The sequence below is a fragment of the Euphorbia lathyris genome, chromosome 2 (assembly GCF_963576675.1).
Source record: "Euphorbia lathyris chromosome 2, ddEupLath1.1, whole genome shotgun sequence".
Lineage (NCBI taxonomy): Eukaryota > Viridiplantae > Streptophyta > Magnoliopsida > Malpighiales > Euphorbiaceae > Euphorbia > Euphorbia lathyris.
Window position 1 is genome coordinate 98,681,642 of NC_088911.1, and position 25,304 is coordinate 98,706,945.

At 33.2% G+C, this 25,304-nt stretch overlaps 2 protein-coding genes across 2 annotated transcripts; both read right to left on the minus strand.

Annotated features, from left to right (window-relative positions):
* Nucleotides 1–9,998: 9,998 nt before the first annotated feature.
* Nucleotides 9,999–11,234, minus strand: LOC136217290 (mitogen-activated protein kinase kinase kinase 18-like). The gene has a single exon (XM_066003894.1). It carries the CDS (start codon nt 11,232–11,234, stop codon nt 9,999–10,001), a length of 1,236 nt encoding a protein of 411 aa, XP_065859966.1.
* Nucleotides 11,235–19,886: 8,652 nt separating this feature from the next.
* On the minus strand, nt 19,887–20,945 carry LOC136217291 (mitogen-activated protein kinase kinase kinase 18-like). Its single transcript, XM_066003895.1, has one exon. It carries the CDS (start codon nt 20,943–20,945, stop codon nt 19,887–19,889), a length of 1,059 nt encoding a protein of 352 aa, XP_065859967.1.
* Between the last annotated feature and the right edge of the window lie 4,359 nt (nt 20,946–25,304).

The window sequence follows — 25,304 nt, forward strand, 5'->3', positions numbered from 1 at the left end:
GTCTCTACCTTTACTCAGAAATGAAATGATAAATTCCCTGAGTGATCTCTATACACTCATCAAAAAGTGTAACAAGAAAATACGAGCACTCAGTAGGCGATGTGATGGAGATCTCATGTTCCTCAATTTCACTACTTCTAACAGTAATCCATTCCTCATCCCAATTAAAAGACGATCCGATCAAGCTGTTCATCCTTTCAACTGGAGATTTCCTATTCGATAACTTCAAATTTGACAAATTTTCAACTTCAAAATTCTGATTAGGACTATGTAATCCATCCATGGAATCCCAGAAATCTTGATCCAACACGAATGGTAGACCAAGTGTAATTCGGAGCCTGCGGATCAGAGCCGGACATGATATAAGCCGAGCGGACAGAAAATTCACCCGAAGCACTAGCGGGCCATAACCAGCAATCCTCCATTGGGCTTTCTGAGCAAGCCGCCAATGACGCCATCTGCAACATTACGGTGAAATTCAAGTAAGTAGAGAAGAGATCCCAGTTCCAGGATCGTCGCCTACAGTCCCAAAAGAAAGCAACCGTCTGATTGAGGAGATGTGTAGGAGGCGTGGAAGTCTAACACGGTTTAACGGGATTATAGAAAATTCCAACGACAACATTCCGCTGCGCTTCGTTGATTTTTGATGATTAATCCCCAACCTAAACAACATTAAATACAATGATGACGGAAGGAGCAACTACCATTCCTGAACTATATGAAAATGCTACAATATGGTCCAAGAATAGACATAGGCATTTTAAAGATTAATAAATTAAAAGTAATAATACTACAATAATAAATTTCTATTTATAAATAAGAAAAATACCTAATTGAATAGTAACCAATGAAATTGTTATATCTTTTGGGAGATAAAACAACAATACAGAACTCAAATAGACACAAATTAATGCGAAATATGTACAATGAATGAGATTTTCACATTTAACTCGAAGAGGCACATACATCATATAAGAAAAGCAAACAATAAAAAAAGAAAAGAAAAAAAGGCTTTCAATTCCTATAAACAAAAAGTACTCATCATCTTTGGAGCAGACCAAATGCTAATGTTGGATTTGGTACATTAATTCTAATTATTGATTATCAATTTCTCTTAATGGCAACATTCATTTAAATGTTCAAAAGTCATACATAGTTAACAAAAGTTATGAGTGTGTTGATAACTCTATTCATATCTTGATCGTAAAGTTTTAGTTGTTGGAGATGGTTAATCAAAGAGATAATAAAAAATTATCTTGTCAGCTTAAATGGAGTGTGTTAGACTAAAAGAACCAACATAGGCATAACTATTAAGTGGTACAGAACATCAATTGAAATCAGAGATGTTAGACTAAAGGAACTAAGGTAAGCTGTATGATGGGTGTCGAATCCACCAAAGATAAATATAACTTTATTTGACCGAAATATGGATTTGTAACAAGGGTAAGCAAAGGTCGAACCCAAGGGAATATTACTGACTCAAAACAATAATGACTTGATAAATAAACAAAGTAAATAAACATGGGGTTTTGATTTGTGAGATTTAACCAATTGTGAAGACAATTTCAAATAAAATAAAATTAGCAAGAGTAAATATGATTTTGTAAACAATTTTTGGTGAAATCCGATCAAGGGAGTTCGCATGTAGGTAATTCACACAGTATCGATCACAGACAGATAAAATAGACTCTTATACACATACCGGATCGGTTTGGAGTATTCTTCCTTAATATTAAATTGGTCAAGCACGTGCGAATAACCAGTTCCTAATCAATAAATAATCCTGCCTCAGCGGTCAAGATTTAATCTATTGACAGCCTGATGAATTAGAAAAACCCGACCTTAGCCAACCGACACTCAGCGTCGACGATTTAGAAACTAAATTACTTGTTCATTCGACTCAAATAAACCTAATTACTTTTGTATTAATGTCACATGAAAGACAATCTCAGGTTGCCAAATCTGAATCTATTCTTTCAAATACAAAACTAACTTAATTTATATTATCGATTGCTACTATGATTGGTTCATTTAGGTAAAACTCTAACTTTACCAATTCAGCCGTATGACAATCCAATTCAAAGAACGACCTGCAGTTATCATTCGAAGATTGAATAATCAATCGAGAATAAATCCCTAAATGCAATGAACAAATAAACGGTAAGATTAATAAGAATAATTAAAGCACAATAGTCTCACGATAATGAAAAAACCTCCTTTGAATTAACCCTTAACCGAATATAAAAGTTTAGCTACGAATAGCCATGGAAGAACACATGTTTCTGTTTCAAAAAGAGAACAAAATGATACTGAAAAATAAAACCTAAAAACAACCTATTTTAAGAACGTAAATCAGGCCTTTTGTAGAGAAAAGCCTCTCCTAAAAATTAGCTAACAAAAAGATAGTTTTTCCTAATCACAAATCTTTTCTAATCTGTCATATCTCCTAATTTCATGCATGCTTAGTCATTTCCAACTGTCCAGGTTCATTCTTGATAGAATAGGGGAGAGTCCTGATCAATTCTGGAGTCTGTGATTCCCGAAATCCTTAGTCTTGGGCAAGACTAACTCCACTTTTATTTCAGCTCCTCTGAATCAGCTCCAAATTCCCTTCTAGTCCAAATTTGCTTCAAATTAGGTCAAATTCTGCTTCTTTTAATCATTTGAGTCATGTGGAGGCAAATCAAACCAAAACAAGCAATAATACCCAAAATAACACCAAATTAATTAAATAACCTAGCACTAAAGTGGACATTTGAACGTTGAATTGGACACTTATCACTGTATCTCGCTTATAGTAAGCCAATTTGCTCTGTTCATAATATTCACATCAAAAGTAAATAGTGTAGTAGTCGTCATCTTTGTGAAGATTAAACAATATGAAGTATTATGTTGAAGTAAGTCATAGGATCATACCTATAGACTCTAGTTGTGGCTTCTCTAAAATCTGAGTTGTAGCATCAAATGGGAAGCTCTAGATTGGAAACCGACACATTTGAAACAGATATTGCTGCAATTAAAACAGAAATGATAGATCACGATTAAGCAACCAAAAGGTTTTTAGTTCCTAAAACTATATGTGGTATGACAACTACAAGAAAAGTATTTCCTGCCCTAGCATATAAATAATATAGCACATACAGATAAATAGAGATAATATAACAGATAGGTTGTAGTTAGATAGGGTTAATTTGAACTTGAAATTTTCATTTTTGAAGGAAGCATAAAAAAACAAACAAAAAAAATTCTTCCACACAAATTAGAAGAAGCCATGATCTAAGATTCTCAGAACTATACATGAAAGGTAGTAAGAACATCTGAACAACAATCACAAAGGAAACCTAGGCAACATACGTATGACCCATATTAGTAAACATAGGCAAAGTACCTATGGCCCATATACAACTGACTAAAGCATTGTTTAAAGGCATACGTACATGGAAAAAAGAGATTGATGGAAGAGAAGAACTTACTAGTTACAGAGTCGCAGAAGGTTCTTGCTTAACACACATGCAATTAAAGATTTAGGTTTTTGCGTGACGAGTAACGGTTCAGGTTGGAGAAGATGTCAGATATGATTAATGATTTAGATCGGTATGAATTTCAGGCTGATATAAATTTATGTCGCAAAAGCCATGGATTGAGGCGTGGAGATGTCTATGATTTGGGGCAAAATTTAGGTTGTAGAAGCCTAAATTGAGGTGTGGAAGTTTTGTCTAAAGCTTTAGAACGAGTTTCTGTTTGATGCGCTTTACGAATTGACAATGAATTTCAAATTAGGAATTTGTGAGGTTTTGTCTAAAGCTTTAAGATTTGGGGACAAAAATTTGGGAGGGATTGTTTGGAGGGAACACTTAGCGGTAAGTTGAAGTTTTGGATGAAATTATTTGGATAAAAAATAACAAGAATAAAATGTATCATTAATATTATAGTTAAATAAAATAATGAGAATAATAATAAATGGAAACTAATAAATTGGCAAGAAATAAATATTAATGAGAATAAGATAAAAACAAATTTAATAAATAAATTGTTTTGTGATTAATAATAAAATATATAATTTATTCTTATTAATGTTATTAAATTATGCTTTTAGTGAGAATATTTTTTATTCTCGCTAACTTTTTCTCATTAATACCTATTTTTCTTGTAGTGTATCCGTTAGTATTTCATAATAGGTAAAGAGATATAATTAATAATAATTATCTCCAACAATAACATCTAGAGCTACATTCCTATCTAACATATCACTGAACAACACTAAAGCCTTGTTCCACTTACTAATACAACACACATGAATTAAACAATTATAGATGATAACATTTGTCCAAATACCTTGACTCCTAAGCTTTATAAAGATGTGAAATGATTTTGTAACTAAGTTATGCTTACAAAGGCCATCAACTATAGTATTATAAGTGACCACCTCAGGCTCACAACCTCTCTCATTCATTCTCTCCAGCAAAGAAATTGCAGCATATATATTACCAATTTTACTCAGCCCTTTTACAATAACATTATATATATATATATATATATATATATATATATATATATATTGGTTGATAACCTAAAGCAAATATCTTATCAAATAAATCTACTGCATCATCGACTTTACCATGAATACATAACCCATTGATTAAAGTATTGAAGGTTATAATGCTAGGTTGAAAACCAAGCTTTAGAGCTTTAGCCAAGATAAAGAACACACAATTAAGACGCTCTAAATGAGAGAAGAAATTAATTATGATGTTAAAAGTAAAAAGTATAAAGATCAGGCTTAATTCTCACCGATTCCATCTACTTCGATAACAAAATAGCTGACTGAAATTTTTTCATTCTAACAAGTGCAAACAACAATTTGTTGAATTCAATGATAGAAGGTTAGGGCTTTATGCGAAGAAGCTGATGAAAGGAAGCGATAATTTCAGTGGAGGAATCGCTTGAGTTGCGAGTATGAAGAGGAGAAATAGAACCCAAAATCTGATAAAACAAAGGAGGGAGAGGGGAATGTGAAGAAGAAAGCGTCTTGAGATGGAAGTGAGCATGGTGACTGGATTTGATGATCTGAGACTGATGGACGAATTTGGATAGCGGCGACGATGTGAAATGGAGTTTAATTGAGTATAAAACTTTGTATAGATAGGGGAATACATGAGTTAGAGTTTAAATAGAATTGATAATGTGTAATATACATTAAATATAAACATTAGTTATTAAATAACTCTAAATAAGTTTAATAGTTATCCGTTAGTATTTCAGAATAGATAAATAGATAATTAACAATAATTATCTCCAACAAATGGAATATGAAAATATAGATTTCTCTTTCTCTTATTAAGATTATATTCTCATTCCCCGTTACCATTTTTAATTTGTATTAATTTTATGATATGTTGTGTACACATTGCGATCTAAACTTTAAATTTAAGGTCTAAAAATTTATATATAAATAATTAATTGCAAATTATTAATATCTTATTAGTTAAAATGTGACGTGGCATTAAAATATTAATTTATCAGGAGCTTAAAAAAAAATTCCCCCTTCTAATAAACTTCTTTCAAATAATCTTTATTAGGTTGGTCATCGGTGTGAATTACTAATTTAATATTATGTCACATTTTAATTTAATATTAATTTTGTTAGATATATGATTATATTAATAAGATTGTATATCTCAATTCTTGTGCAATGCACTGGTATACGACTAGTTAATATTTTATTAGTTAAGATCTAATGTGACATTAAATAATTAATTCACACGGATGACCTTCAAATAATAATCCCCTTCTAATAAACTTCTTCCTAAATAAACTATTTTCCAAACAAGAATAAACTAAAATTCTATTAGTTAACATATATTAACCTCAATCCAAACATACCTTAGTTGATCAATTACTTCAATTATTCTCTAGTTTTTTTTTATTAAGTGAATGATTCGAAATTGATAGGTCATTAATTGAAAATTGACGTTATTAAACTCGAAATCCAATTTGAACGTTTTTTCACCTGAATCCAATGTTAATTATTTTAATTGACTACGAACTTCCTTTTGATTATTATTTTTAAACAATTCAAAGTTTTTTTAAGGATACATAATTTAAAGTTGTAAATTATAATCACCATTTTAATTTAGAGAAAACAGATGCTTATTATAAAACCTTAAAAACACCATTTAATTAAAAAAAACATATAAAGTAACTATAGAAGGCACCATAGAAGGCACCTTGACTTAAATATTCTTAATTAATAAAAAAGAATGATTCCTAAAATAAGAAAATAGAAAGAATGGCCTAAATTAAAATATCATTTCATATTTTCTTAAATATGAAACAAAATTTATGTACTCGATGAGGTAATTAATAGTAATCACTCATAAATTAATACATAAAATTCAATAATTAATAATTATTTTTAGAATGTATGTTAATAATATACTTCGTGTTAAAGTTCTAACTCCCACCCTTATATTATTATTTTTTTTAGTAAAATTAAACTACTGAATATTAATAAGATTTAAGAAAAATATAACAAATTTGAAGATATATGTCAATTATAACATGAAAGAATAACAAAATAATATAAAAAAATGCATCTGCTTCAATTTTTACTCCAAAATCATTTGAAAAGTATTAATTTATTATATGTTTTTAATAAAATTTATGGTGCTTAATTTAATGTAACAGGTGATTGGCACTTATTTTGAAAATTATAAATTTTAGGTCTTCTATGTTGGCATTGTGGACTCAACCAATTTAATATTAACAACACTTAAGACCATTGGATGGAGTTAAGAGGAAAATTCTAATGGAAAGTAAAAAAGGTAAGGTAAGATAGATTGAAGTTATTAGATATGATTATATCAATAAGATTGTACTATATCTTAATTTCCGTGCAATGCATATGTAGTTGTGACCGCTTGTTAGTCGCTAAGTAAAATAATAAAATCATTCATTCATTTTATTTACTAACGGAATTGACGAATTTACTCATATTAGCAAAGTTTTGCAGATTTACCGACAGAGTTTCTGATGGACTTACAAGTATTATGCCACGATATTCTATATCGGAATTTTTTTTTCCATATTTACTAGTAATGTTATTATTATTAAATAACAATCATAGTAACAATAATACTACATCCTTCTCATTATATAAGTCATTCTAGAGTTTTCACATAAATTTAAAAATACAATTAATATAGAGTGTAAATAATGAATTTTACATTGGTTAACTTTTAAAAAATCTCTCTCATTTAATGGTTGAAATATTAAAAAAACACATGAATACATGACAAAAGTCAATGCTTTGACCAAAAAATAAAAGTAGAAAATGTTGGAAAACTAAAACGATTTATATTTTGAAAAAAAATCACTAAGAGTATCTCAATCGAAGGTGGTGTGCTTGGAAAGGTGCTTGATAAGGTGGATTGCTTAATTTTTTTAATATAATGTTGCCAATTTTTGGCACTTTTACGTTTTCTTTTTTTAATATAAAAAATGATTCAGATGCTATTGGTGCAATAATAGACACCTAAATCATTTTGACATTTTTTATGGATTCCATTTTAATTGAGTAATGTTGACATTTTTGAACTTCCTTAAACATTATTTTTAAACAATTTAAAGTTTTTTTAAAATAATAAATAAATAATTTAAAATTGTAAATCATATTAACTATTTAACTTGGACAAAACAGATGTTTATAAAAAAAGCTCTGTTTTTTATAGTGTAAATATTTTATTCGTTAAGATCTAACATAACATCAAATAATTAATTCACATGGGTGGAGAATCCTTCAAATGGATGTAAAATCCGCATTTCTCAACGGATATCTGGAAGAGGAAATTTATATCCAGCAACCACCTGGGTATGTTGTCAAAGGTCAAGAAAATAAAGTGCTAAAATTGTAAAAGGCACTTTACGGTCTCAAGCAAGCACCACGAGTCTGGAACAGTCACATTGACAAATATTTTTAAGCAAATGGTTTTGTCAAATGCCCACCTGAATATGACATGTATGCAAAGGTGAAAAATGGAGATATGTTACTTGTTTGTTTGTATGTAGATGATCTTATTTTTACAGGGAGTAATCCAAAAATGTTCGAAGAGTTCAACCAGACTATGACTCGCGAGTTCGAGATTACTGACATTGGTCTAATGACATATTATCTTGGCATTGAAGTCAAACAGAATGACATTGGAATTTTTATTTCTCAAAGTGGTTTTGCAAAGGAGATCTTAAAGAAGTTCAAGATGGAAAATTATAATTCCGTTAACACGCTAGTCGAATGTGGAATCAAGTTGACAAAAGATGAAGGTAGAGATAGAGTCAATCCGACATTATTCTGAAGCTTGGTCGGAAGTCTCAGATACTTGACATGTACGAGACCGGATATTCTCTATGCAGTCGGCTTAGTAAGTCGATACATGGAAGCCCCAACAGTGTCATATTGGAACGCAGCAAAAAGAATTATCCGTTACATGAAAGGTACAACTAATTTGGGATTACTTTATTCAAAATCTGACGACTTGAAATTAGTTGGGTACAGTGATAGTGATTGGGTCGGTGTCGACAAAGATGATCAAAAAAGTACAATTGGTTTTGTATTTTTTCTCGGTGACACGGCATTCACATGGAGTTTAAAAAAGCAACCGATTGTGACGTTGTCAACATGTGAAGCTGAATATGTTGCTGCAACCTCATGTTGTGTCATGCGATTTGGCTCCGAAAGTTGCTAGAAGAATTTCAGATGACTCAAAATGATCCGACGGAGTAAACACATTGGCATTAGCAAAAAATCTCGTGTTTCATGATCGGAGTAAACACATTGACACGAGGTATCATTTTATTCGGGAGTACATTGAGTAAAAGGAGGTGATACTGAAGTACGTGAAAATGCAAGATCAGATTGCAGATATTTTTACGAAACCGTTGAAGTACGATGTGTTCGGTCATTTGAGAGCTCAACTGGGAGTCACAAAAAAGTAAGTTTAAAGGGGCATGTTAAAAAAAAAAACTTAATTTAGAAATTAAAAAAAATAAAAAATAAATTATTACTAAAGTCCATAATTGCTCTGTACATGAGCAGAAAAAGAATTAAAGTCTACCCATATTTTGAGTACAAAAGTCTTTGTTGTTTAGCTAAGTCAATATAGTAGGTTTTTTTTAATTAATTTGGGTTACATGTTTTGATGGAACTTTTTTTTTTTTTTTTGGTAGAAGATGGAACTCTTATATATACAATCTCAATGTTATGTATTTTTGTGCGTGAGTGGAGAGAAGTAATAAAAGTTTGTGTATTTTTCATTTTGTTTTTTTATATATTCAAAAAACTATTAGCCTTTGAAAACTACACATCAAGTTCATTCTAAATTACAATTTCGGTCCCTCGAATTTCAACATTAAAACCAACTTTAACGACCTGAAAACGAAAATTTTAGAAAAAGATTATGTATTGCTCTATTTTTTATAGTGTTAATATTTTATTAGTTAAGATCTAACGTAACATCAAATAATTAATTCACACAAATGACCTTAAAAAACACCCCCTTCTAATAATTTTTTCCCAAATAAAGTAATTTCCAAACAAAATTGGTTTAGAATTATATTATTTAACATCTATTAACCTTAATCCAAACATACCTCAGTTGATCAATTGCTATAATTATTCTTTAATTTTTTTTAAGTAAATGATTTGAAATTGATAGGTCATTAATTGAAAATTGGTATTATTAAACTCAAAATCCAATGTAAACACTTTTTAACATGATTCCAATTTAAATGCTTTTCCACAGGAATTAACATTAATTCAATTGTAATTGACGAATGTTCTTTTGATTATTATTTTTAAACAATTTAAAGGTTTTTTTTTTTTTAAGATCAAAGATTGAAAGTTGTAAATGATAACCCAAATAATAATAATAATAATAATAATAATAAAAATAAAGACTAGTTAACCTGATATATCCATTGAATAAAAAGAAGAAGCATGAAATTCAAAAATGAGAAAATTTCATTACTAACAATCTCAAAAATGAGAATTTATCTGATACAAAATCCCAAATACTAAATTTTTTTGGACTAATCCTATTCTCATTTTCACTAAAATGATGAGCAAGTTCAAATTCTTCCGATGAGGCGATGAACAATGCAGATTCTATATCTTCTTCTTCTTCATTTTCGCTACTTCTAACAGCAAGTTTATGAAGAATTGAATTTGATGAGGTAGTATTATATAATGCAGATTCTTCTGTATCTTCTTCTTCACTACTCCATTCCTCATCCCAATTAAAACTTGATCCGATCAAGCTGTTCATCCTTTCTGCTGGAGATTTTCGATTTGATAAATGTTCTTCAACTTCAAAATCCTGATTAGGACTACTTTGTAATCCATCCACAGAATCCCATAGATCGTGATCTAACACGCATCTTGGAGAAGAATTCATACCGATCTCTTTATCATCAACAACAAAAGGATGATAAAGCAACTCTTTGGTCGTCCATCTCTCTCTTGGATCTCTCGTTAAACACTTGCTCAAGAAATCCTTACCTTTCTCCGACAACCATATCGGAAATTCAGGCATAGAGTTGGTGAATCCAATTTTAAGTAATAAGGCTGAAATTGGATCATCATCACTGTACTCTGACCATGGGATATTTCCTGTGGCCATTTCAATAATGGTGCAACCTAATGCCCACACATCAGCTGGAGATCCTTGCTCCTCTCCTCGTGCAACCTCCGGAGAAACAAACGCCGGTGTACCGCAGAAAACAGGTACTTCCTCTACAAATCTAGAATAGCCAAAATCAGTAATTTTGGCTCCTTCTTTAGTAATAAGAATGTTCTCTCCCTTAATGTCACAATGTACTAATCCTTTACTGTGCAAGTAATCTAAGCCTAGAATGATACTTGTTGTGTATGATCTAATCGTACTCTCATCCAGCCAGCCTCCGTTTCTGTATATCACATCGGAAAGTGTGCCGGCGGGAGCGTACTCCAGGCAAATATTGTAGATTAGGTCACCGTTCTCTTGTGTAATTTCATGGCCTACATATTCAACTAAATAAGGAGACCTGAATTTGGATAAGAAAAATTCTTCTTTCTGAAGCGAAAGAGAGTTGGAGAGCTGGGATGATTTGACGGCGAAGAGCTCGCCGGTAGATGTAAAGGTGGCTAGAGAGACGGTGGCGGTGGAGCCACTGCCGATTACAGGTCCTCTTTTCCATTCCATGGCTCGAAAGGGAGGAGCGGAAAAGAAAAAGAGTATTTTATTTTAATTTTTGTCTGTTTTGGGTTTAGTAGTGTCCTTGTGGGAGGTTTATAGCTATGTGCTGTGATATTTATATACAACAAGTAATTCCCATTCCCAATTAATAAATAGTCAAAGTATGCAAATTCGAATTTGAGGGTTTTTGTTCTTGGAATTAATTAAATTTTGAAATTCCTTTTATTTGTTAACAGTTTTAGTCAAAATTTTCCATCTTTACAAATTAAGTGAATTTTCATACTTGTAAATTTGTAACCTAAAAAAATATCTTAAACAAACAAATATCTTTATTAATTCTTGAAATTATAAGATTTATCTTACCACTAGATTAAATATTAGTGCTATTTTCTTTGGCTAAAATATCCTTTTCCAAACTATAGACCAAATTGATGCGTTTTTTTTAAATTATAGATAATAATAATGTTATTTTCAGGTAGAAATGTAAAAATATATTAGAAACGCGTTGCCTTTACCACAAAGTACATGAGATTCTCTCAACGTATTTATTACTGAACGTATTGGTGTTTAGAAATTTAAAAATGGCAAGTAATCGAATTCTCTACCTTTGGCTCGTGAGCCTCAACCCTGCACCCGTGAAATGAAGAATGCAGTAAAAATAACAAATCAATTTCTCTTAATTCACATATTTACATTATTAATCTTCCTTCTTAACTTATTTCTTTCCTTTAACTTTTCTAAATTCACCAGTTACAATTATTATTTTCATAAGAACCACATCAACTCCTAAAACAAGGTTTCTTAATTATACAAAGGTAAACATATATTGCATGTAACTAATATAAAGATTGTTAATTTTTATATTATATATGAAAAAGTTGAAGGCAAAGGTTAGAAATATATATTTGAAATTTAGAAATATAAAAATAATTAGGGAAAGTACGAAAAAAATGCTCGTGGTTTGCCTTGTTTGCGAATAGAGGTCCGTGGTTTAAAAGTTAGTAAATAAAGGTATGTGGTATGTTTTCTTTTACAAAACAAAGTATTTAAAATTACATTTTTAAGTAATCGATGATAATAAGAGCATTTTCTTAAATTTTTTCAGTTACATTTATATATGATAAAATACATATACCATTATCAAATTGCAACTGTAAAATGAATTTAAATATCAATTTAGTTAATAAACTGTCAGTTTAGTAAAAAACGTAAAATTCCAACATATTATTAAATTTTTCGATTTAGAAAGTTGTTTTTTTCGGGGGTTATGTTATGCTGATATGTAAGAATAATTTTTTTAAGATAAAAATGTCTTTGATTATAATCAGAACTTAACTGTGTAATTGTAATACTTTGTTTTGTAAATAAAACATACCACAGACCTTTATTTGTAAACTTTTAAACCACATGCCTCTGTTTGCAAAATCGGCAAACCACAAGTATTTTTTTCGTACTTTCCCCAAATAATTACTCATTAATGAGGTATAGTTTATTTTTTTAAAGTAAAATTTCATTTTTAACATACGCCTAAGAATTAAAAAGTTTAGTTGAATGTACTTACCTGCTCGTTGAGAAGGCGATTAGTATGCCCCGGTAAATCCAAGAGAGGGATGATTTCCGTACCCACTGGGTACGGAATCGTAGAACGCGTGTTGTCCGGAGCCCGAACCATATTGCTTCCGGGAGACATTTCAAAAAAGGTAAATGCTAGAGAGAGAAAATGAGGAGAGAGAAGGGGTGGGGTAAAAATGAAGCCCCACCACCTTTTATAAAGGGAGAGATGGCACAATGGTAAATAAGGTAAAAAGTTACGACGAGACATAAAGGTAAAAAGTAATAAGTGTTTATCTTTTGTGCTGATTTCCAGTCTGTAGCCCGTTTCAGTCTGCAATTAATTTCCACCAGTAAAAATAAATTATTCCGATTCAGCGAATATTACAGTCAAAATTAAGAGTTTACAGAACATTGACACCAGTCAAAAATTCAGACAATAGTCTACTGAAAAGTGACCTAGGGTCAAAATCTATAGACATCAGCCTACAGAGCAGAAAAATATAAAAATCAATCTACAAATATCAATCTACAGAGTGAAGGCATATGCCACTATTATCAACTCCAGTCAAATCCAGACGATCCTGTTAAAAAGAAGCGATTGCGGTCAATACCTCTAGGACGAGGTCTCAACTCCAAACTCTCGGGCGAGAGATAAAGCCCAAATATCATCCAAAGAAGCGACTGCAGTCAAAACCTCTAGGACGATGTCTCAAGTCCAAACACTCAGGCAAGTGATAAAGCTCAAATATCATCCAAAGAAGCGACTGTGGTCAAAACCTCTAGGACAAGGTCTCAAGTCCAAACTCTCTAGCGAGTGATAAAGCTCAAATATCATCTACATAAGTGACTGCAGTCAAAACCCCTAGGATGGGGTCTCGAGTCTAAACTCTCGGACGAGTGTTAAAGTCCGCTCACCCGTCAGTGGTTAATCAATCTAAACCGCAAACTCGCGGTCTGGATTCGAAAGGTAAGACACGATAATCCAAATCAGACGGTATGATTGGGTTGTCCTCCTCCAACTCCTATTATGTCTTTTACTTTAACATATTTTACATCGTATGTGTTGCATTCACGAAAACGGCTTTCGAAATGCACACACATCACTGTCAAAATAGCAAAGTAGGGGCAACTGTAGACACTGGGGTCGGAGGACCGATGAAAAAACAGTCCAATGGAATCCAAATCAGTCGAGATTGATAAATGGCGAGTCAATAAAAATAAATAAATAAATAAAATAAACTGTGAAATACGGGTCGATTAAAATCCCAAAATCTAATCGAGACGACGGTTGAATCGATTCCGCGAATACAATTTTAAATCTTCGTGCCAAGTTCAAAGATTTCTTTCCTTTTTATAGTAGTTTTAATTTTAATAAAACCGCAAGTCAGTAGAGGTTTATTAAATGTCGGGCGTGTCAGAAAATTATATTGCGAAAAAGTCGATAAAATCGGTTTGGAAAAAAGTCATTTTATCAATAAAAAATAGTTTTACAAAATTAGTTTTGACAACAATATTTTTACAAAATTGACTTGGTTAGAAAAACTAGTTTTATAAACCGGCTTTGATAATCATCATTTTAATTTAGACTAAATAGACAAAACAGATGAATTCTAACCTTAAAAAAATTCCTCTTCCAATAAACTTCTTCTCGTCAACTTTATTAGATTGGTACCCGTGTGAATTAATAATTTAATATCGTGTCACATCTTAATTTAATGTTAATTTTGTTAGATATATGATTATGTATATCAATAGGATTATATATCTATCTCATTTCTAGTGCAACATATATACAAAACTATAATATTTTATTAGTTAAAATGTAACGTGACATCAAATAATTAATTCACATGATGACTTTCAAAAGAAAAAAAAACCTTCCATTTCTAATAAATTTCTTTCCAAATAACATTTTTTTTCCAAATAAGATTAGTCTATTATTCCATTAGCGTCAATCCAAACATACCATCAATGACTTCAATTATTCTCTAGATTTTTTTATTAAGTGAATGATTCGAAATTGATAGGTCGTTAATTGAAAATTGGTATTACATACTATTAACGTAAACACTTTTTGAATTTCCTTTTGATTATTATTTTTAAACAATTTAAAGCTTTTTTCTTATTTGAAGATAAACAAATTTAAAGTTGTAAATGATAATCACCATTTTAATTTAGACTAAATAGACAAAACAGATGAATTCTAACCCAAATAATAATAAGGAAAAAAGAAAAAATTTCATTATTAACAATCTAAAAAATGAGAATTGGTCTGATACAAAATCCCAAATACTAAATTTTTTTTTTCACTAATCCTATTCTCATTTTGACTAAAACCTTGAGCAAGTTCAAACTCCTCTGATGAGGTGATGAACAATGCAGTTCTGATGAGGTGATGAACAATGCAGATTCTTGTGTATCTTCTTCTTCATTTTCAGTACTTCTAGCAGCGAGTATTAGATATGGATATTTCTGCTGTAATTTAGGAATATAATTGATTTGTAATTATCATGTTCACACATATATCTTGTGTATATATATCACATTATCAATGAATGGAAAGGCAAGGATTCTACATTATCATGGTATCATGAGCCTAATTTCTTTCCTAAAAACTCTCTCCTAAAATTTCTCTCCCTAATCCCACCCAAATCTCTTCTTTCTCTCTTCCTCATTCTGCCGTTCTTCATCCCTAAAAACTCTACTGCCACCATGCCAAACAATGAACAAAACAATGGTGCCGCCGCCGCACCAACTCATCCGGCCCTCTCCATTATCAACATTACCTCCTTTATTCGTGATCCTCTCGAATCCGGCAAAGGCCTCTATACCACTTGGGCTGAACTTTTTAAAACACATGCCCGTGCTTTTCAAGTTCTTGATCATATCCTTCCTGAAACCGACGATAAATCGGAAACCTCTTCTTCGGTTATGAAAGCAAAGAATCCAGGTTTATGGTCTCGTGTTGATGCCATCGTGTTGCAATGGTTATGGAACCATATCTTCAGACCTTCTCAACAGTATCATCGGACCAAATTTAACAGCCGCCGACGCTTGGAAACTCCTAGAACAACAATTCTCCGATAATAAAAATTCAAGAGCCCTTTATTTACAACAAGAACTGTCCAATGCTAGACTTGAAAATTTTGATGATATCTCTGCCTACTGCCAACATTTGAAGTCCCTCTCGGACCAATTAAGCAACGTCGGGGCTGCCGTATCCAACGATCGTCTCGTTCTTCAATTAATTTCGGGGCTCACTGACGCCTACGAGACAATCGGAACACAAATTCGCCACAATGACATTCTGCCCAATTTCACAAAGGCAAGGTCCATGTTATTATTGGAAGAATCTGCCCGTAAAAAACGCACAGCCGCCACCGTCGGATCTGAAATTGCCGCCGTTACTATCGCCCAACAGTCCCCGTCGAATCAAGCTCCTCCATATTCAAATCACGTTCGGCCTTCTTTCCCTCAAAATTCTGGCGCTGCTCGCGGTGGCCGGGGTTATTATCGCCGTGGCAGAGGCGGACGGGGCAGAGGCGGACGATGGCAGCAAAATAGCGGTCCTCGCTGGTCAGGGGCTGTTTCTTTACAACAGCCATGGGGGTACGGGCCATGGACTGGACAGGCGCCCCAATGGGCCTATCCCCCATGTCCTTATCCTTCTTGGCCCAATTCTTCACATGGTGCAACTCATGGTGCAACTCGCGGGCCTGTTTTTAATAACAATTCTTCTGCAGTCCAGCCAGGCATATTGGGAGCCCATCCGCAGGCCCATCTGGCCCAGTATTACACTCCAACAAACATTGAGGCGGCTATGCACACCTTGACAATCACACCACCTGCAGAACCTTGGCATATGGACACCGGCGCCACTTCTCACATGAGCGGGGATGGAGGTAAACTCACATCTTATTTAAATAAGAGTCCTAACACGAGTATCGTAGTAGGTAATGGCACTTGTATTCCTGTTATCGGTCTTGGTAATGCATCCTTAAAAACAAACAACAAAACCCTAGAATTGAACAATGTTTTACATGCCCCTAGATTAATCAAAAACCTTATATCTGTGCGGAAATTTGCTATTGATAATAATGTGTCCGTTGAATTTGATCCTGTTGGTTTCTCTGTGAAGGACTTGCGCACGGGGATCCCTATTATGAGATGTAATAGCACCGGTGATTTATATCCAGTCACATCCTCCTCTTCAGAGTCTTCTTATGCTTTAAATGCTTCTGTTTTATCTCCTTCAGTTTGGCACAATAGATTGGGCCATCCTGGTCCTCAAATTTTAGACAATCTTCGAACTAATAATTTTATTTCTTGTCCTAAAAATGTTGATTTTTCTATTTGCAATTCTTGTGTGCTTGGGAAACATATTAAATTGCCTTTTTATGCTTCTAAAAATATGTCATCAATGCCGTTTGATATTATTCATAGTGATATATGGACATCTCCTGTTCTAAGTTCTAGTGGCTATAGATATTATGTTCTTTTCCTAGATGATTATTCTAATTTTCTGTGGACTTTTCCCTTAGCAAATAAATCTCAAGTTTTTTCTGTGTTCCTCACATTCCGAAATTACGTACGTACTCAATTTGAAAAAGATATCAAAACTTTTCAGTGTGATAATGGTGGTGAGTATAACAATAGTCATTTTCATGATTTTTTTAACAATAATGGTATGCAATTCCGTTTTTCATGTCCACATACTTCCTCCCAAAACGGTAAATCTGAACGAACGATTCGAACAATCAATAATATAATTCGCACTCTTCTAACACATGCTTCTTGCTCTCATTCTTTCTGGCCTCATGCTCTTGCTCATGCGACCTATCTTTTAAATATTCTCCCTCACAAAAATCTTAGTCTTCTTTCACCGACTCAAATTCTCTACAATCGTACTCCTTCTTATACTCACTTATGCACTTTCGGTTGTCTTTGTTACCCACTTGTCCCTTCTTCCTCTAGAAATAAACTTCAACCTAGGTCCTCTCCATGTGTGTTTCTTGGATATCCATCCAATCATCGAGGCTATAAGTGTTACGACATCTCCGCGCGGAAAATAATTATATCTCGTCACGTTATTTTCCATTTTCCTCCCATTTCTTCTATTTCCAACTCACCTACACAAACAACCCAACCCATTATTCCCTTCCCCACTAATGCGTCCACTCCTAACCAAAGCCCAGTTTCACCACGGCCCAACAGTCCCAACCCATCTTCCCAAAACAGCCCAGCACTTCCCCCTTCTCCTCTCGACAGTCCCTTTCCTTCTCCAATTCAACACGGCCCAAACACAAATTCCCCACAACAGCTCACCTCCCCACAACAGCCCACTTCCCCGCCTTCTCCCGATCCTATACACGCCAACCCAACCCAACCGACTCACCCTATGACAACCCGAGCTAAACTTGGAATTTTCAAACCCCAAAGAAAGCTCAACTTACACACCACCACTATTTCTCCTATTCCTTCTAATCCCTCACTTGCTTTACAAGACCCTAATTGGAAACAAGCCATGACTGAAGAATATAAGGCTCTTATTGAAAATAAGACGTGGGTCCTCGTACCCCGTCCTTCTAATGCTAATGTTCTTCGTAGTTGGTGGATTCTCAGGCACAAATTTAATGCAGATGGATCTTTTGAAAGATACAAAGCAAGACTTGTTGGAAATGGGGCGAATCAACTTGTTGGGGTAGACTGTGGTGATACTTTCAGTCCAGTTGTTAAGCCAGCAACAATTCGAGCTGTATTAAGTATTGCACTTTCTAAAGGTTGGCCACTACATCAGCTGGATGTAAAAAATGCTTTTCTTCATGGGGATCTTCATGAGACTGTTTATATGCATCAACCACTGGGATTTCGGGATCCCAACTATCCAGATCATGTATGCCTTCTTCAAAAGTCTCTTTATGGTCTCAAACAGGCACCACGGGCGTGGTACCAACGGTTTGCCTCTTTCTTGTCTACCATGGGTTTTTCTCATAGTAAATCTGATCATTCACTGTTTGTCTTTCGTCGGGGAGCAGAGATGGCATATCTACTCTTATATGTGGATGACATCGTTCTAGCTACTTCTTCCACTGCTCTACAAGAGTCAATTATCAACAAATTGAGTTCCGAATTTGCTATGAAAGATCTTGGCCCATTGAGTTATTTTTTAGGGATATCTGTCACTCGGAGCGCCGACTCTCTTTTTCTGTCTCAAAAGAAGTATGCTACTGAGATCATTTCTAAAGCCGGTCTTTCTTCAGCAAATTCCTGTACAACACCTGTTGACACTAAGCAAAAACTGAGTGCTTCATCTGGTTCTGCTTATCATGATCCATCTGAGTATCGAAGTTTAGCTGGTGCATTACAGTATTTGACTCTCACTCGCCCAGACATCAGTTATGCTGTTCAGCAAGTCTGTTTATTCATGCACGATCCCAAAACGTCTCATATGGCAGCTATCAAGCGGATTCTTCGATATGTTAAAGGAACCCTGGAGTTCGGACTTACATTCACAACCTCTTCACTAGATTCCTTGGTCTCCTATACAGATGCAGATTGGGGGGGATGTCCTGACACTCGACGTTCTACTTCAGGATATTGTGTTTTCCTTGGTGACAATCTTCTGTCTTGGTCTGCTAAGCGGCAACCCACTTTATCTCGTTCTAGTGCTGAAGCAGAGTATCGTGGTGTTGCTAATGTCGTATCTGAAACTTGCTGGATTAGAAATCTTCTTCTTGAACTTCATTGCCCTATTAGTAAATCCACCTTGGTATATTGTGACAATGTGAGTGCAGTTTACCTCACTGGTAATCCTGTACAACACCAACGTACCAAGCATATTGAGATGGATATACATTTTGTTCGAGAAAAGGTTGCTAAAGGAGAGGTTAGGGTACTTCATGTTCCTTCTCGTCATCAAATTGCAGATATTTTCACCAAAGGTCTACCACAAATTCTTTTCGACGACTTCCGCTCTAGTCTCAACGTTCGACCACCTCCCGTTTCGACTACGGGGGTGTATTAGATATGGATATTTTTGCTGTAATTTAGGAATATAATTGATTTGTAATTATCATGTTCACACATATATCTTGTGTATATATATCACATTATCAATGAATGGAAAGGCAAGGATTCTACATTATCAGCGAGTTCATGAAGAATTGAATTTGATGAGGTCATGAATAATGCAGATTCTGTATCATCTTCACTACTCCATTCCTCACTCCAATTAAAACTTGATCCGATCAAGCTGTTCATCCTTTCAGCTGGAGATTTTCGATTTGATAAATCTTGTTCAACTTCAAAATCCTGATTAGGACTTTGTAATCCATCCATGGAATCCCAGAAATCATGATCTAACAAGGAGTATGGAGAAGAATACATACTGATCTCTTTCTCATCAAGAAAAGGATGATCAAGCAACTCTTTGGTTGTCCATCTCTCTCTTGGATCTCTCGTTAAACACTTGCTCAAGAAATCCGTACCTTTCTCCGACAACCACATCGGAAATTCAGGCATCTCTTGGGAGAATCCAATTTTATATAGAGCAGAAATTGGATCATCAGTGTACTCTGACCATGGGATTTTTCCTGTGGCCATTTCTATAATGGTGCAACCTAATGCCCATACATCAGCTGGAGATCCTTGCTCCTCTCCTCGTGCAACCTCCGGAGACACAAACGCCGGTGTGCCGCAGAAAACTGGTACTTCCTCTACAAATCTAGTGCAGCCAAAATCAGTAATTTTTGCACCTTGTTTGGTTATAAGAATGTTCTGGCCCTTAATATCACAATGTGCTAATCCTTTAGTGTGTAAGTAATCTAAGCCTAGAATGATATTTCTTGTGTATAATCTAATCGTAGGCTCATCCATCCAGCCACCGTTTCTGGATATCTCATCGGAAAGTGTGCCGGCGGGAGCGTATTCCAGGCAAACATTGTAGATCAGGTCACCGTTCTCTTGAGTAATCTCATGGCCTACGTATTCGACTAGATAAGGAGAGCGGAACTTAGATAGGAAAAATTCCTCTTTCTGAAGCGAAAGAGAGTTGGAGAGCTGGGATGATTTGACGGCGAAGAGCTCGCCGGTAGACGTAAAGGTGGCTAGAGAGACTGTGGCGGTGGAGCCACGGCCGATTAGAGGTCCTCTTTTCCATTCCATGGCAAAGGAAGAGAAAGAAGAAAAATACTGGGATTTATTTGGGGGATTTAGTTGTGTTCTTTGTGGGAGGTTTGTGGTATTTATATTGCACACAAGTAGTTCCCATTTTGACCCTACAATGAATAAACATTCAACATTAATTGTAAATACAAATTTGAGGGTTTTTGTTCTATTTATCAACCCAATTAAAATCATTCTTCGAATAATTAAATGTTAAAATTCCTTTGATTTATTAACCGTTTTAGTCAAAATGTTCCATATTTGTAAATTTGTAACCTTAAAAAATATCTATTTTTTTAAAGAAAAAATATCTTTTATTAAATGCTTGAATTTTAAATAAAACCCTTGCGGTTTTACTAATTTTCAGATAAATGACTGTGGTTTACTTTTTGTCAAAACGAGGACTGGGGTTTTCAACTTTAACAAAAATAAGAACCTTTTCAATTGATACTATTAAAATCACCCTTTATGACTTCAAAAATGACATATTTTAACAACTACTAATATTCTAAGCAATTTTAATTCTTCAATTTTTTTATTTTGAGATTATTTAAATAACGTTTGGTAAAGAGAGAAAGTTAATGTTTAGAGAGAGAAAAAATATCTTTTATTAAATGCTTGATATTACAAGATTTATTTTTTTGCCTAATACACAAATAAGCCTTTGAACTTGTCCAAATATTGCAACTGCCCCCTCCAACTTTCAATTGTAACAACTTACCCCTTAAACTTGTCCAATTGTAAAACTTAACCCCATTGAGAATTTTTTTTACCCCGTACTTGAAGCAACCGTAAAAACGTTTCCCCGGATTCATGTCACGCCAAAGATCTGATTATCACACTCCACGAGCGTTGTAGTATTTGTATTTCACGTGTTTCTTCAATTGCAGTCCATGTCAGCAATTTAGGGTTATGTATTACAATTAGACAAGTTTGAGGGGTAAGTTGTTAAAATTGAATGTTCGGGGGGAGGGGGGCAGTAGCAACATTTGGACAAGTTCAGGGAGTTATTTATGTATTAGGCCTTTATTTTTTTTCAATTAGAATACATATTAGTCTTATTTTTGTCGGTAAACAACCAAATTGATATCATTTCCTAAACTATAGATCAAATTGATGCGTTTTTTTAAACTATAGATAATAATTATGTTATTTTGGATAGAAATGTAAAAATGAGAAAATATATTACAAACCCGTTGTATATTTTATCAACTTTACCACAAAATACGGGAGATTCTCGCAACATAATTATTATTGAACACGCTAATGTTTAGAAATTTAGAAATGGCAGGTAATCAAATCCCATGTCCTTGGCCCGTGAGCCTCAACCTGCACCCATGAATCTATAACTCTTTTCATCGGGTTATAAAAATTATTTTTTCCTTCAATTCGCACAAATATTTCTCCTTCATATTGTATAACTCTTTCCATTTAATTGCATATATTTTTTTTTGTGAAATAGAGAAGGTAGTGAAAATAATAAATCAATTTCCTTTAATTTCTCTTAATTCATATATTTACATTATTAATCTTCATTCTTAACTTATTTCTTTATTTTGTAACTTTTCTAAATTAACAACATAAAAAAGATTTTTTCATAAGAACCACATCAACTCCTTAAAAAAAGGTTTGTTTATTTATAAGAAGGTAAATATATATTGAATGTAATTAATATAAATATTATTTTATATTATATATGAAGGTTTAAGGCAAAGATTAGAAATATATATTTGAAATATTGAAATATAAAAATAATTGTGTTATTTACAAGTGAAATCTATGGATCGACATTACCAACTAATGAAGCAAAGACCTTTAACGAAAAATTACTAAAATTGCATGACAATCATCATTCTCAACTTGTATATATTGCAATTAGAATGTAATATTAGTGCTATTTTGTGGCTGATAGAACAAATTGATATCATTTCCCAAACTATTGACCAGATTGATGCGTTTAAAATATAGATAAAAACAATGTTATCTTGGAAAAAATGTAAAAATATATTACAAACGCGTTGTATATTTTATCGTATTTACCACAAAATACAAGATATTCTCCTAACGTAATTGTTACTGAACACTCTGGTGTTTAGAAATTTAGAAATGTCAGGGAATCGAATTTCCTAGCATTGGCATGTGAGTCTCAACGTGCACCCGTGAATCTACACTCTTTTCACCAGGTTATAAAAATTGGTTTTTTTCTTTCAATTCCCACAAATATTTCTCCTTCATATTATATGACTTTTTCCATTTAATTTCAAACATTTTTTGTGCAATAAAGAAGATAGTGAAAATAACAAATGAATTTCCTTTCATTTCTCATAATTCACATATTTACATTATTAATCTTCCTTTTTAACTTATTTCTTTCCTTTTTAACTTTTCTAAATTGACCATCTAAAAAATATTTTTTCATAAGAAGGTAAATATATATTGAATGTAATTAAGGAGGGAAGTCTTTTGGACGTTCGGACGTGATGGGTCATTCGATGTCGAATGGTCTCAGAGGCTTTATCATAAGTCTCTCCTTTTGGTCAAGCTATAAGTCACACACGATGCTTTTTGAATGGTGTTGAAGAGGATGAGAGATACATTTGTGGGTTTGTGGGTTTGTGGATTTCATTTCGGCGTATGTGCTTGTGTGTTGTTTTATTTAAATGATTTTGACGGTTGATTGTCAGTAGTTGTCAGACCCGTTCCAAAATAAAATCAGATATGACATTGAGACATTACCACAAACATGTACGATTTGGAAATAACATCTCACAACTAGATGTTAAGAAATTCCAATTTGATTTGAAACTTAAGAAATGTTTTAGAACTTACTTTTACATTTAGAATAGGTCCAAAAATTGCTTACAATTTCCAGTTACGAATATGTTTCTTTTGTTTTTTATTACTAAAACGAGTTTAAAATAGAAAAATATGCTCAAACTCACAAATTAATACCGTAATTCAACAATTCAATCCAAAATATTGTATATATAACTCCGCTAACTTTCAAGCTTGGTAACTCAAGTGCCTAAATACTCAGTAAGCCCAAAAATATGCATATATCTACATGTACAAAATGGTATGCAATTCCTAAAAGACGACTTAGACAACTATGGTTGTATCTAATCATCGCCTTATTGTGGAATACCTCCCTCAGTACCCCATACTTCTTCGCCTAAAAACATTAAAACATTTGAAAATGTGAGATAGAAATCTTAATAAGCAACCATCAACTATAGAAACTAGTTTTTTTTTTCTTGTTAAAATAGCTATATGTATACATTTGTAAAAACATTTAAGCAAATCAAACCTTAAACTTTACAACTCGTAAATAACATTTTTATTCAATTAACCAACTAAAACATAATTATAACAAATAACCTCAAATTAAACTTAACCAAAACATAATGATCTTTATATAAACACTTTACTAAAAACCAAAGTTCAAATCACATTCAATATTGTATCCATCACTGAGTATCCTCTCGTATATCTATAACACGTAAACATATTCGAGAAGTCTCTTTAACCTTACCTAATCCCGTATTGGTCTTACTCAACATTGTGCTTCCAATACCCAATTAGGTCTTTACCATGTGTACAAAGACCATGTTAGTCACTAAACATGGTCTTCAAATATCGAAACCACCCGTCCAGACTAGTCTCGATGGATACTAAATCATTTTCTATTAAATACCAACTAGATCAAAATTCACCACAAATTTCTACCAAAGTCCAATATCTATAAAGTTTCCCATCAAAAGATTCCCTCCAATTTTCAATTACACACTATTTTCACTTCCCCGCAAAAATTTGAGCCAATTTTCACTTCCCACTCATTCACCTATCACACTTTTTTCATTTCACACTCATTCACTTTACCATGTTATTCTCACGATCGACTCTTTTTCTTTCACCCCCATACGTCACAGTAACCCTAAAGGTTTCTCACTTTCTCACTTTCACTCTTATTCACAATCTCCATTTTACTCTCACTCGCAGTAACCCATTTCTTTTGCATTTTCCCTATGTTTCCGCATTGTAACCCTCTTGCCATTAAACTAATTACGTACTTCTAGGTTTCTCATCAGGCTTACGGTATTAAAGAATGATCTTGATTTCATGAGTCAAACGTTTTTAGGTCTTCTAACCTAACGGCTCACCTGAATCAACAATGCTCTTTCTTTTAGGTAACATCTGATTCTTCTGTAACTTATTTGTTTTTAATTTATGCGTGTAATTTGCTTGTTATTTCTTTTCAAAGTTCAGAGGTTGTAATGTAGTTTAACCTTATTTTGAACATCTTATTTTAGGGCTGATTCTTCTATATTGAGATGCTTATATATTGTTTAGATCTTTGTT